This window comes from Kwoniella europaea, chromosome 1 (genome assembly GCF_036810445.1).
Source record: "Kwoniella europaea PYCC6329 chromosome 1, complete sequence".
In the NCBI taxonomy this organism is placed as follows: Eukaryota; Fungi; Basidiomycota; class Tremellomycetes; order Tremellales; family Cryptococcaceae; genus Kwoniella; species Kwoniella europaea.
Window position 1 is genome coordinate 11,017,472 of NC_089487.1, and position 13,331 is coordinate 11,030,802.

A 13,331-nucleotide genomic window follows, 5' to 3' on the forward strand; every position below is an offset into this window, starting at 1 on the left:
ATGGACGGGATCAAATGTTAGGTTACCTCCACTTTTGGTGCTCGTCACTACTCGAATGCCCGTTATCGATGATGTCAAGAAAGAGAAAGATCCTCAACCATGGCATCCTCATTCTCATCCTTCTTGCACCCCGCATATACAGACAGGACACATCAATCGAGAACACCGAAGCAAGATGCATCTTGTCACTGTAGCAACGTAAGCTACGCTATGAATCTCATTCTAATCGTAGGGAGATGGTGAGCTGATCACACTCATCTGTTATAGATGGTATGTCTATTCGAACCTTTATCTCACCCGTAGTCCTAACAGCATTCGCATCGTAGTCAGCTCGATCAATGGTCTCTCGACTTCGATGTCAGTCAGCTATTGAATCATAGTCTCACCCAAGAGAGAAGAAGCTGACAGACAACGAACACTCATAGGGCAACTGTAAGCGAATCCTCAAATCGATAGCTATCGCCAAATCCCGAGGTGCAACTTTGAGAGTAGGACCTGAGCTGGAGATCCCAGGATATGGGTGTCTGGATCATTTCCTTGAAGGTGAGTCAATTGATCAAACCAGTTTACCAATCATATAGCTGACAGTGATCTGAACACGAACAGGCGATACGATCCTTCATTCTTGGGAAGTACTAGCTACGATCTTACAAAGTGAAGAAGCTCAAGATATAGTATGCGATATTGGAATGTGAGTTGATCTTCTTGCAATCAGCTTGGTAATCATCTTGCTCTGCGAAAAGCATAGGATAGGAAGCTTATTTTCTTTCGAGGAAAGGCCAATCGAGCATAAAAACAATAATTATAATTGTAGAGTCATCATTCACAGCGGGAAGATCGTGATGATCAGACCTAAGATGTGGATGGCAAATGATGGTAATTATGTGAGCTGTCTCTGATGCGGTAATGTGGTTCGCCAAGGGTATAGCTGACTCCTCTGGTAGCGCGAGCTTCGTCATTTCACCCCATGGCACAAACACCGTCAAGTCGAGCAACATTCATTACCTAGAATCATCAGGAATGTGACCGGACAAGTGAGCTTTGCGGTAGCTGACAGCGTTCAGAAACTGATATCAAGCGCAGTCACTCGTGCCGTTCGGAGATGCTGTAGTCTCTACTGAAGATACTGTTATCGGAGTTGAGCTTTGTGAAGAATTGTTCACTCCTGCTTCGTTAGTGCCGCCTGTGTTCGATTGCGATCGTACTCAAAGCTGATTATTCATACCTCCTTTAGACCCCACATCCTCATGGGTTTAGATGGTGTCGAGATCTTTACGAACTCTTCTGCAAGTCATCATGAATTACGAAAATTGAACCGAAGGATCGATCTCATCAAGGAAGCTACTATGAAGGTGAGCTACAGTGTCTTTGATTAGGCTGCATCAGCTCATACCTCGTGATTATACAGCTTGGTGGTATCTACCTGTACGCGAATCAACAAGGATGTGATGGAGATCGACTATACTACGACGGAGCAGCTTTAATCGCTATGAACGGACAAATCCTCGCTAGGGGGTCTCAATTCTCACTTTCAGATGTTGAAGTTATCACTGCTACTGTCGATCTTGGAGCTGTCAGAGCTCATAGAACAACATCTAGTAGGAGGATGCAGTCTGCCCAAGCCGAGGCATACCAAAGAGTTTACGTGGATACTAGATTGGATGGTGGCCAAGGTATAAGAGTCGGTGATGAAGAGACTAAAGGATCTATGGAAGTTGTTTATCATACACCCGAAGAGGAAATTGCGTAAGTCAATCAGCTATCACCTGTATACGGCTGCTCAATAGCTGATCATCTCATGGATCCTACTCCAGTCTTGGGCCAGCCTGTTGGTTATGGGACTACCTTAGACGATCCAGAACTCAAGGTTACTTTATCCCCTTGTCAGGTGGTATTGATTCCTGCGCTACTACCGTTATTGTACACTCGATGTGCAGATTGGTAGCAGACGCAGCAAGTAAAGGAGGTTAGCTTCTTTATCGAGTTTTGCCGCGAGGTGTGATCAAGCTGACGTGTGATATGACACAGATGAACAAGTCATTGCAGATGCTAGACGAATTGCCGGTGAACCTGAGGATTCTTCGTACCTACCCACAGATCCCAAAGAATTTGCCGGGAGAATCTTCCATACCTGTTATATGGGTACTGAACACTCCAGTCCCGAAACTAGGAAAAGAGCTAAGGATCTTTCGGAAGCGGTTGGAGGGTGAGCCCTCCCGAATCGATTAGCGTTCGACTGTTTGCAGCTGATATACTTTTATCGTCGATCAGTTATCACGTAGATCTGAATATGGACACTGCTGTTTCTGCTGTCAAGGGAATTTTCAGTCTGGTTACTGGTAAAAGACCTCAGTTCGCAGTGCATGGTGGTTCATCAGCTGAGAATCTGGCTCTTCAGAATATCCAAGTATGTGATCTTCTTGGCAATACCTTGTCCGATACCAGCTGAACTACTTGACATAGGCTCGTTTACGGATGGTCTTGGCGTACATGTTCGCTCAACTTCTACCTTGGACCAGAGGCAAAGTCGGTAGTTTATTGGTATTGGGAAGTGCCAATGTTGATGAGAGTTTGAGAGGATACTATACCAAATATGAGTGGGTCGAGTCATCACCAAACAGTAAAGTCATTTGCTGCATTCAAAGCTGATGTCTGAGATTCACTAATCTAGTTGTTCGAGTGCCGACGTAAATCCTATCGGAGGGATCAGTAAGACCGATTTAAAGAAGTTCATCGCTTGGGCAGAGGTGAAATTCGATCTGCCGATTCTGAGAAGGTGAGTTGACTGACAATAGCAATAATAGAAATTCAACTCCCATTGTGAGATCCATCATCATATGCGCTGTTGGCTAACAAACAGCATGACATAACAGCTTCCTCGATGCTATCCCCACTGCAGAACTCATCCCAATTGGATCCGATAACGTCGCCCAATCAGACGAAGTTGAGATGGGTATGACATATGACGAGTTGTCAGTCTACGGTAGATTGAGGAAAGTAGAGAAATGCGGCCCATACAGTATGTTCGGGAAATTGGTACAGGAATGGGGTAGCTTCTTATCCCCTGTCGAGGTAAGTTTCATCAAGTCTGTAGTATCGCCGACAAAGAGCGACAACTGACTCATCTGTAACTTTATGATCATTGTCGTTCGCCAGATCGCTACGAAAGTGAAACATTTTTTTTTCAACTATGCTATCAACAGACATAAGATGTCAGTGTTTCTTATTTGATACCGGAAGGCTCTATGAGATGAGACTGATTGCTCTGTTTTCTATTATGGACAGGACAACGCTCACACCTTCTGTTCATATGGTAAGATTCAGCTGTTGGATGAGTTTGACATGATTCCAGCTGATGGTCATTCATTGTATTTGTAGGAATCATACTCACCTGATGATAATCGTACGTGTTCCGTCTGTTGCCAGCAGATATTTATCGAGCTTGTCTGACTGTTCCATTTACTTTACGTAGGATTCGACTTGAGACCTTTCTTGTTGCCTACGCGATTCAATCATCAGTTCAGGAGGATTGACGAGTTGGCTGAGAAGTTGCCTAATAGAGCTACTCAACCGGGTAATGATAAAGCCAAGGTCGACTAAGAGAATATCACTCTACGGTAGAGCGAAGAAGGCCAGTTAGAGAATTGGGTTCTCAACAATCGATAAAAGGGGATGCAAAAGGAAACTTGATAACTTGATAGAGGGCTTATATAACGTAGCGACTTGACGATGTGGATACAATGTATCAGATGAAATGACAATACATTCTTATCACTAAAATGCTTAGCGTCAAGGGCATGCATATCATCATCTGATTAAACAGTACAACAATGTTACAGTGCTTACAGCAAGATAGTTTGCACAGCGAAAGAAATTCGAGTAGAAGGTAATGCGGAAGAACAGATATCATGAGAAGAAGGGATACCATGTTGTACTGAAATTGAATGGAATTTAGAAGGTTTATGGACCCATGCTACCTCATCGCACCGAAATGAGCTCCACCAGCCATGGCAAATCCACCTGTGGCGAAAGTACCTGTTGAGAAATTGCTTGCGTATGTACCAGCCAAGTTGGAGAGGTTGGATAGTAATCCGGATGAGGGACCTTGTACTTTGACCTATAGGATAGAAGGAGGTATGTCAGATAAATAACAGAGACGTCGTGATGGTCATGGTGATGAACAAAAAAAGACACAATTGCAACGATCCAATAAGGGGGATGGAATGGCGAAAGGTAGAAAATATAATCTTTCGATGAGACAATATGATATGACATATTATGTATGTCATTTTACTCACCATGATAGTAGGTTCTTCCGGATCCACAATGTCTTCATCTTTGATTTTCCTTCTTAACATCTCAATCGTTTCATTCAACTGTATCTTATCTAAATCATCTCTAGCTTTTAGAATACCTTCAACGAAAACCAGGTTCGGACCATGTTTCTTGGCGAATGACCAATAATCCATAAACAACATTTGAGGATCCGATTGAATGATCGATATGATCATTTCCATAATTTCGAAATTACCTTCTAAATCCGTTGGTTGTTTATAATTCACGAAGAAATCAAATGACATTGCCATATCTGATTTTATCTTGGTTACGGCTACTGGCATCCTGAGCGATCTCGGACTAGCTCTTCGTAATGCCGATAGATACGAGATTAGGAATGCGTCTAGTAGATCTTCAACTAAGATTTCGAATATTGATGGATTTAGATGATGTTGATAATCGTTCATATAATCTTTCATCGTTTCTATTATTTGAGCCATCAATGGATCCGTATACCAATTGGGAGTGATTAAATTCTTGATAACAATTTTTAAATCGTTAAAAACAAATTCGACTAAACTTGAAGTACATTTCTTGGCGACATCCAAATAACCATCAATCGATTCGTTCAAACATAGTGAAATTTGTTTTTTATATTTGTCCGATACTAAAGGTTCTAATCTTGTTAATAAGCTTTCGACGTAATCTGCAGACTTCAACTGATCATTCGCCAAAGCAATAACGTATTCTACTAAACCACCTGGTACTTCTTCTGGTTTTTTCTCGATTTGAGCTTTTGATTCTTCATTTATCAAATTTAACCATTGGTTTTGAATCTTCTTTATCAGTTTCGAACATTCATTGACTACTCTAACCAGTACCGCACCCTGGTTGGAATCTAAGGCTAAATCACATTGTTGGTTGATTAATGAGAAGAAATCAACTACACCTTCCATACCTAATTGACCATCATCTGATTGTTCAGGTTCTTTTGTCCTCCATTGGAATTTACCTGTTTCCTCTTTCATCAAATTATCACTCCATTCTTCCAATTTGGTAACGATCAATTTAACATAATCTTCAATTAGATCTTGTGATTTACCATCAAGTAAGGGAGGTTGTAACCATCCACTTGGAATCTCCAACTCTTTCATCGATATTCTATATTCTTTTATCCAGGCGTGTAACTCTAATAGGACTTTTGCTTCTGGAGCTGAAGCAACGACTTTACGTATGGTCTGATCTAGATGTTTGTGATAGCTTTTAACGAGATATGGAACAATCTCGTAATCTTCTGGAAATAATGGTTCAATATCCTCTTTAATTCGAATGATATCTTTGTAAATCCATCCTAAACCCTCGATAAACCCTAACATGTCATATTGGTTATCTAAATAGTAGTTTTCAAAGGACTCTTTGATGGAGTTGGTCATGACGTCTAGGAGCTTGTGACGGTAGTTCTTGATGACTCGGGCGTTGGCTTGCATGGATTTGAATTTTGAGGCAGCATCGTGGGTGGCTACTTTTCGGACAAGACGCATAGCCACGGCCTATTCAACATGTTTGGTCAATGAGTGACTTTTCATCCTCCGGACATAATATCAAGGTTATGAAAGACACGAATCTCGAGTGGTCGAATAGAGATGCCCAACCCACCTTCTCATCCTCTTTACCTTCCACTTCAACGATCTTCAACAACCTCACTACCGTCCCACCATTCCCTTTCCTGGCTAGATCGACTATATTCTTGCTAATCTCCCATAACCAACTCTCGAAATCTTGACCTATCTTATCCAACTTCTCAAACCACTTTATCAACACTTCTCTCTCTTCATCGGTCGAATTGGAATTCTTTTTTGCTTGATGGAGGGTTTCGTTCCTGAACGATTCTAACTGCTGTAGTTGGAAATGGATAGGTAGTAGGTTGGGGGAATAACCTGCTGGACCACCTATTTGGTTCTTATCTGAATCTAGCAGTGAGGAAATATGGTCGACTTTATCGGACATCGAACGGAGGTTCTGGACCATCTTGGTGGTTTGAGAGAGATTACGATGGACGGTGGAAACCTGTATGAACGGGTGTCAGCACTGGAGTATAGTACATTAATTGCCATTTTGAGTCAAATCCATCGCTTTTAAAACTAACCCATCTCGATGAGGTGATAAGAACACCTGACTCACCCTAGTGATCTTATCAAATGCCTCACCCTTCTTCTCCATGTCTTCCCCCTTCAACTTCTCAACAGCCATCATTTCTTCCCTTATTAGCCCGACAGCAGCTCTACTAGCCTGAAGCTTTAGCAACCCATCTCTCGTGGCGTCCAGTTGAGCTTTCACACCAGATTGTAATTTCGCATCTAACGTTGATTTCTCTTTCAGCAACTTCTTGCGGTAGGAGGATAGTTTGAGGAGATCGTCGGGTTGACGTAGGAGGTCGGACACTGCCTGGGAGGCGGAGAGGGTTGACATTGTGAGATTTGGTATAGATGGGCTAGCGAGTCAGCTCTCTTTCCCTGCCGGCTGCCTTGATCTGTTGCTATGATGTTCGACGACTCTATCATACATCGCACAGGTCGATAATGAAATGGATGGATGGATGTGTCGGATGTCATGATGCAACTGTCCTTGCCTCGTCGCGTGGTCTGTGCGGGGTAATCGGGTAATCGGACTGATAATGATGATATATAACAACACGTCACTGCGAAGTTGTCCTTTCCCTCCACTTGAAAAGTTGAAAAATCAATTATTTAGTCTCTCCAAAGACGTGTACGAAGAAGACCTTGTAACATCTGTACTTGAGAACATTGACCTGTCTCATTCCTTCCAACTGATAGACCAGTCATCACGACCAGCTTGTATCCAACCAGATAGATACGATGGGTAAACAAGAGAGATCTAAAGCCAAGAAAGGCTCCAGCTCAGCTAGACCAGCACCATACGATAAAAGACCGAAAGTAGAAGTGAAATTCGAAGGTGCTGCTCCATCTGCGTCCAGATCAACAGTCAAGACCAAAAAACAACAGCCTGTCAATGTGAAGAAAGAACCTTCTGCTCCATCCAAAGCAAGTGCTTCAGTTGATAAAGGCAAAGCAAAGGCCATCCCTCTCCCTTCCAAGGTGGAATCTGAATCCGAAGAAGAAGAAGGGGTAGAAGTATTACCACGAACATTCATAATCATAGCTGGATCATATGAGAAACTACTATACGGTATAGAAGGTACCTTTTCATCGGATTCGATATCACCGAAGTTAGAACCCATATTCATATTCCCTGCGCATCTGGCATGTGTAAAAGCTGTTGCGGCGAGTAAAGGAGGGAAATGGTTAGCGACCGGTTCAGAAGATGAGTTTGTCAAAGTTTGGGATTTGAGGAGGAGGAAGGAGGTTGGTAGTCTGAGTCAACATACTGGTGAGTGCGGTTTCTCTTCATTCCTCATCTCACCAAGGACGAGGTCCATCTTGAATTCACCGTATATAACATGGATCAAAAGTTGACTTATCATGTCAACTGATCTGTATTTATGTTTCTTCTCTTCTGATAATTTCAAGAGGTCGAACTGAACGTATCACCTACTGACAATGATACACCATACAGGCTCAATAACCTCCCTCCACTTCCCAACTTCTTCTCACCTCATAACCACCTCCGAAGACTCTACGTTATCCCTATTCCGTACTTCCGACTGGGCACTGCTCAAAACCCTCAAAGGTCATTCAGGAAGAGTGAACCATGTGGACGTACATCCCACAGGTAGGGTAGCGTTGAGTGTAGGAAAAGATAATACGTTGAAGATGTGGGATTTAATGAGAGGTAGAGGAGCAGCTAGTTTACCTTTGGGAAGTGGTACGTGCACTTCTCAGCATTGAGTTCTAGGTATCTGAAGATACTAATTTCGTGGGATATCTGTAGAACCCGAGATGGTGAAGTTCTCTCAGGCTGGTACACACTTTGCTGTACTCTTCCCTCGAAAGATCCAAATTTACTCTTTAGTGAGTCCGCTTCATGCAACAACTTCAGTGTAAATGAGGCACAGAATAGCTGATATTCTCTCTACCTTCTATAGACACTCAAACTCCTACACACCCTCGAAACGAAATCACGATTCAACACTTTACTTTTCGCTACTATCCCACCAGTCAATGGACCGATGACAGAAGAAGAACTGCTTTGTGTCGGTACTGAAAAGGGAGTAGTCGAAGTGTACAACATCAAAGTAGGCACAGAAGAACCTCAGAGTGATAGTGAAGATGAAGACGAAGAGGAGGAAGCTGAGGGAAGTGAGATGAAAGGTAATGGTGCGAAGGTGGAGAGAGTCGGTACACTCGTTGGACACACAAATCGGTAAGTTGCGTACCGTCCTTTCTGCCTTGCGGTCAATCCATGTATATGTGCGTTGGCTGATCATGGGATTTTTATGTCTTTGACATGAACAGAATCAAATCTATTTCTGCCTTACCATTCGAAGTTCCGGCCGAGGACGAAGAGATCCGACCTACAATCTTACTTACGACAGTATCTTCTGATGGGTTAATCAACGTGCATGACCTATTTTGGGTGGAGAACTCGCCCCAGTTCCAGGGTGTAGGAGAGAATAACACGATAGAGCCCATTGCATCGTACAATACAAAAGGAAGTAGATTGACTTGTGTTACACTTGCGGATGGTCAGGATCTATCCAAGAAATTGGCTAAACAGAGATCCAACGGTGATACCCCTGCTAAGACAACTCAGGTGGATGATGAAGAGGAAGAAGACAGTGAAGACGATGAGGATGACGAGGAAGAAGAAGAGGACATCTATGAATCTGGTGAGGATGATGGAGAAGAGGATGAAAAGATGGCAGTCGAGTTTGAAGACGAAGAGGAGGAAGAGGAGGAAGAGGAGGAAGAGGAGGAAGAGGAGGAAGAGGAAGGGGAATATGAGGATTGAATGGTTGCATGACGCGATGGAATATACAGTGCCACATTGATGTTGTTGAACTTCGGCGATATGGGAATAACTCTGTAGCCTAAACGATGTTAAAGGTGAACCCTTGAGTCAAAGGGACCTACGTAACTACCTCATCCCTCTGCTCTGATGCCTGATTTGGTCGCATTTTGAAGGTATTCCGCATTCAGGGTTTGATTCTGAAATGTACCTTTTTCCAAGGCAACCCAGGTGGCGAAATGAGGTTGTTTTTTCGTCGATATATATACTGTCAAGTGGGAATCCATTTCTCACCGGCGAATTCCCCCCTCCACTTTGGTTTTTCAATTTTCTCTTCCTCCCATTAAAAACAAAAAAAAAAAGTCGGTTATCACAATATACCATCGTATAACGGTCATCACCGCTTATAAGATCATTGTTGTTGTTGTTATTGACTTCATCGTCATCAACCTTACAATACATACATCGACTTAATCCTCTTACATATACACACCAGTAGACTTTAGTTAGTCCTACTACCCATATAAGGAGTAAAAGTTGAATATATCTCCCTCACAAGAAAGGAAGACAAATTCAGGTGAGCTTCTTGGCTCTACTTTTATCCTTCCTCATCCTCATATTCATCCTGCAAAGGAGGATGGTATGAAATATCTATTACGAATCAGAGAGAGAAGATGTAGAAAGACATGCATTGTATCCATTGAATTGAGGAAAACACGCTGACATTGCGTTCTTCCTGTTCATTTTCCCACGTATGCTCCTCTCGTATACAAACTGATCGATGCAACTCGTTCACACATCAATCTTCCTTTTTCCTACTACTTCCATCATCATCCCCTTCTCTTCTTACCCACACAATACTAACGACTCATCAACTTGTCGTACTATTGGACGATATGTCTCGATTCTTCTCTTGGATCTACACAGCACTTGCCAAGATGTCTCAGCCCGAACAACAACCTGCAGTCGTCCCTGCTGCCCCTTCCTCATCAGATTCGGTTCCTCTTCCTCCTCCACCACAAACCACTGAATCAGCACCCGAACCCGCTTCTATCAAACCTCTTCTTAACCCTCTTCAATCCGATGCACCACCTCCCTCTTCCACGTTGGTGGAGCCACCTAAATCACCCAATCCCTCTAACCCTGCCACGGACGATAAGGGAAATGCCGCAGCTACCGAAGGTATCAATGGAGATGCTCAAGAACCAGAACCCACTCCTGTCCCTGTAGCCTCCTCGGAAGCACCAGCAGTGATCTCCCATACTCCTACCGCTGCGCCAGAACCCATCTCTGTTCCTGCTGAACCCAGCAAATCACCTTTACCCCCTGATGCGACTGTCCCACCCACCCCTCGAGCTGAGGATGAAGCTCCCCCAACCCTTCCGCCCGATGCTATTCCACCTGCCGTGCCTACCCCAAGTGTAATCACTACCGAGGAACAGGAAGCCAAAGGCGGTATACTCGGAGTTGAACAGCCTGCTTTACCTACTCCTGGTCCAGAAGAAACCGCTCAAGTGCCAGAAGTACCGGCGGCAGTTGTGGAAAGTGGAGAACCAATGGAGATAGATACCGGAAAGGAGGCTGAAGCTACCCCCACTGCTTCAGGATTACAGTCTAGTCAATCTGAAGGTAGCCTGAAACGAGCCGGAGAGAACCTGGATGGTGAAAGGGATGAGAAGAGGTTAAGGGAAGAATCAACCAATGTCACCACAACCATCCCTCCTTCTACATCAACTCCTCAACCGATATCAGCTGCACCACCCGCACCTGTATCCTCCCAACCTGCGGAACCTGCACCACCTGCTGCTGCTCCTTCAGCTGGAGACCTCACTCAACCCACTCCTGCTTGGCTCACTTATCAACCACCTGCTCCCCGACCTTCCGGTCCTACCACCCCTCTTACTCAGCACCAGCACAAGCATCTCCTCAATGCCGTTCGATCATTGAAGAAGAAGACGCCTGATGTGTTTGCGTTCCTCCAACCTGTTGATACCGTCGCTTTTGGTATTCCTCATTACAATCAGATTATCGACCGACCCATGGATCTAGGTACTGTGGAAACAAAGCTCATTGCAAGTGATCCTAGAGGTCCACCTAAAGATCAGAGCAAAGCGAGGAAATGGGATACCAGTAAAGGAGCTTACAACAGCTATAGCGAAGTTGTCGAGGATGTACGTCAGATATGGGAGAACACCAGGAAGTTCAACGGTCCCGGACACGTGGTCACTGTCGCAGCTGATAAGTTAGATTCTGCTTTTGAGAACGCCTTATCCAAAATACCTCCTGAGGTGAGTGAATGATTTCATACTCTAGTGTGAAGTCGCTGACAGTCCAATAGCCCGTCCTCGCTCCACCTCCCGCACCCGTCTCTGCTACTCCACCTGCTGTGACTCCGGTGGCAGGACCTTCATCCGCTAGGAGAGCATCCGTTTCTCAACCCCCTACCATCCGACGTAGCAGTGATGATTCTCGACCAAAGCGAGAGATTCACCCCCCTCCCTCCAAAGACCTCGCCTACGAGGAAACGGCTGGAACAGCTCGAAAGCCCAAGAGGAGGAATGATCCACAATTGCAATGGGGTTTCAAGGTTGTCAAAAGTCTGGAAACCACTCAAAAGTTTTTTCCTGCCGCTGCTCCTTTCCTATACCCTGTTGAGGAAATCATCAAAGCCATTCCGGATTACACCAAAGTCGTAAAGAAACCAATCGATCTCCTTCACATCAAGGATAAATTGGAACAAGGCCTCTATGATGAAGTCAATCAATTGGACAGTGATATCAGATTGATGGTCAACAACGCTTTGAAGTTTAATCCACCTGGAGATGCTGTCAACACCGCTGCTACTCAACTCCTACAGATCTGGAATGAGAAATGGCAAACTCTACCTCCTAAACAAGATATCAGGGATTCAAGTGAAGATCCATTGGCTGATAATTACGAGGAAGACGGATACCAAAGTGAAGATGATAGTAAGTTTGCATATGATCCTGGGCTTGCCAAGTGTTCACGTGGCCTTCATCCTCGTACTGACCAAATCCACATTTTCCAGGTAAACAACTGAAATCACTCGAAGCTCAAGTCTCTAATCTGAATGATCAGATTGCTGAACTCCGAGCCAAAATCGCTAAAGGTCGAGCCAACCGACCTCCTAAATCCGCCAAACCCAAAACTACCAAAGCTGGTTCTCAGCAACGTAAACCATCTGTTGCAAAACACTCGCCTGGTGTTAACGGCAATGGTCACTCTGCCGCCAAAAAGTCCAAGAAAACCAAAGAAGCCGTATACAGAGACGAAGATGAAGATATGGAGAGTGAAGAGGAGGACACTACCGCTATTACCCTGACACAAAAACAAGAGTTGGCGGAGAAGATCACTCAAGCTGATGAACAAACTTTGCAAGAAGCTATTACGATCATTCAACAGACCACTAATCTCGGAGCTGTAAGTTACTTGTTTCGCCGGATGCCGAATCTGGAAGCTGACGTTGTACCAATCTTGCAGAACAACGAAGAGATTGAACTTGATATTGATTCACTACCTGTCGCTACTGTTGCCAAGCTTTATAACCTTGTGTGCAGAGGTAGGAGAGGTGGATCGAAACCCGGTAGGAAATCTTTGGGTGGAGCTTCTGCAGGTCCCGGTGGATCAGCCAAGAAAGCAGGGAAGAAGGCATCGGGAGGAGTGACCAAGCGAAGTGTGAACGAACGGGAGGAAGCTGAGAGAATCAGGAGAATGGAAGCTCAATTGCAATCGTTCGATTCGCGTGCTGGAGGAGCTGGACAAGGTCTCGGGTCGGGTGGTGTTGGATATGAAGAAGGTGAAAGTAGCTCGGAAGAGGAGAGTAGCGATGAGGAGTAAGAAGAGAGAAGTGGTGTTGTATGGTTAAGTGATTGAGTGCATATATGACTTGAGAGAAAAGGACATTGAAGAGGAAAGAGAAGAAGAACAAAGGTTGTAAAACAGAAAGAAGAAGTGGAAAACAAATCGAAATCACATGAAATAAAATTCAAATACATGAACATGAACATGAACATATATACTCGAGTAACATACATTATCATTAACATCATTCTATCGTTATTGCTTATATAGTCTTTCAACGAGTATGTAAACTTTGATCTTATTGTAGG

At 44.1% G+C, this 13,331-nt stretch overlaps 4 protein-coding genes across 4 annotated transcripts; 3 read left to right on the forward strand and 1 right to left on the reverse strand.

Moving 5' to 3' along the window:
- Positions 1 to 175: 175 nt before the first annotated feature.
- Positions 176 to 3,600, forward strand: V865_004182 (NAD+ synthetase; the record flags this gene model as incomplete). The annotated part of the gene is made up of 19 exons (XM_066227967.1): positions 176 to 198; positions 327 to 357; positions 426 to 543; positions 607 to 691; positions 779 to 884; positions 945 to 1,034; positions 1,084 to 1,172; positions 1,235 to 1,352; positions 1,409 to 1,746; positions 1,815 to 1,966; positions 2,029 to 2,206; positions 2,272 to 2,407; positions 2,464 to 2,597; positions 2,672 to 2,776; positions 2,874 to 3,072; positions 3,157 to 3,212; positions 3,286 to 3,313; positions 3,379 to 3,403; positions 3,473 to 3,600. The coding sequence occupies 19 exons, from the start codon at positions 176 to 178 to the stop codon at positions 3,598 to 3,600; spliced, it is 2,139 nt and encodes a 712-aa protein (XP_066084064.1).
- Positions 3,601 to 3,973: 373 nt separating this feature from the next.
- On the reverse strand, positions 3,974 to 6,744 carry V865_004183 (uncharacterized protein; the record flags this gene model as incomplete). The annotated part of the gene is made up of 4 exons (XM_066227968.1): positions 3,974 to 4,117; positions 4,299 to 5,825; positions 5,932 to 6,342; positions 6,457 to 6,744. 4 exons carry the CDS (start codon positions 6,742 to 6,744, stop codon positions 3,974 to 3,976), a joined length of 2,370 nt encoding a protein of 789 aa, XP_066084065.1.
- A 407-nt stretch (positions 6,745 to 7,151) lies between these two features.
- Positions 7,152 to 9,204, forward strand: V865_004184 (uncharacterized protein; the record flags this gene model as incomplete). Its single annotated transcript, XM_066227969.1, has 5 exons — positions 7,152 to 7,683; positions 7,870 to 8,118; positions 8,185 to 8,264; positions 8,339 to 8,616; positions 8,709 to 9,204. The coding sequence occupies 5 exons, from the start codon at positions 7,152 to 7,154 to the stop codon at positions 9,202 to 9,204; spliced, it is 1,635 nt and encodes a 544-aa protein (XP_066084066.1).
- A 935-nt stretch (positions 9,205 to 10,139) lies between these two features.
- On the forward strand, positions 10,140 to 13,059 carry V865_004185 (uncharacterized protein; the record flags this gene model as incomplete). The annotated part of the gene is made up of 4 exons (XM_066227970.1): positions 10,140 to 11,489; positions 11,540 to 12,170; positions 12,251 to 12,642; positions 12,703 to 13,059. 4 exons carry the CDS (start codon positions 10,140 to 10,142, stop codon positions 13,057 to 13,059), a joined length of 2,730 nt encoding a protein of 909 aa, XP_066084067.1.
- Between the last annotated feature and the right edge of the window lie 272 nt (positions 13,060 to 13,331).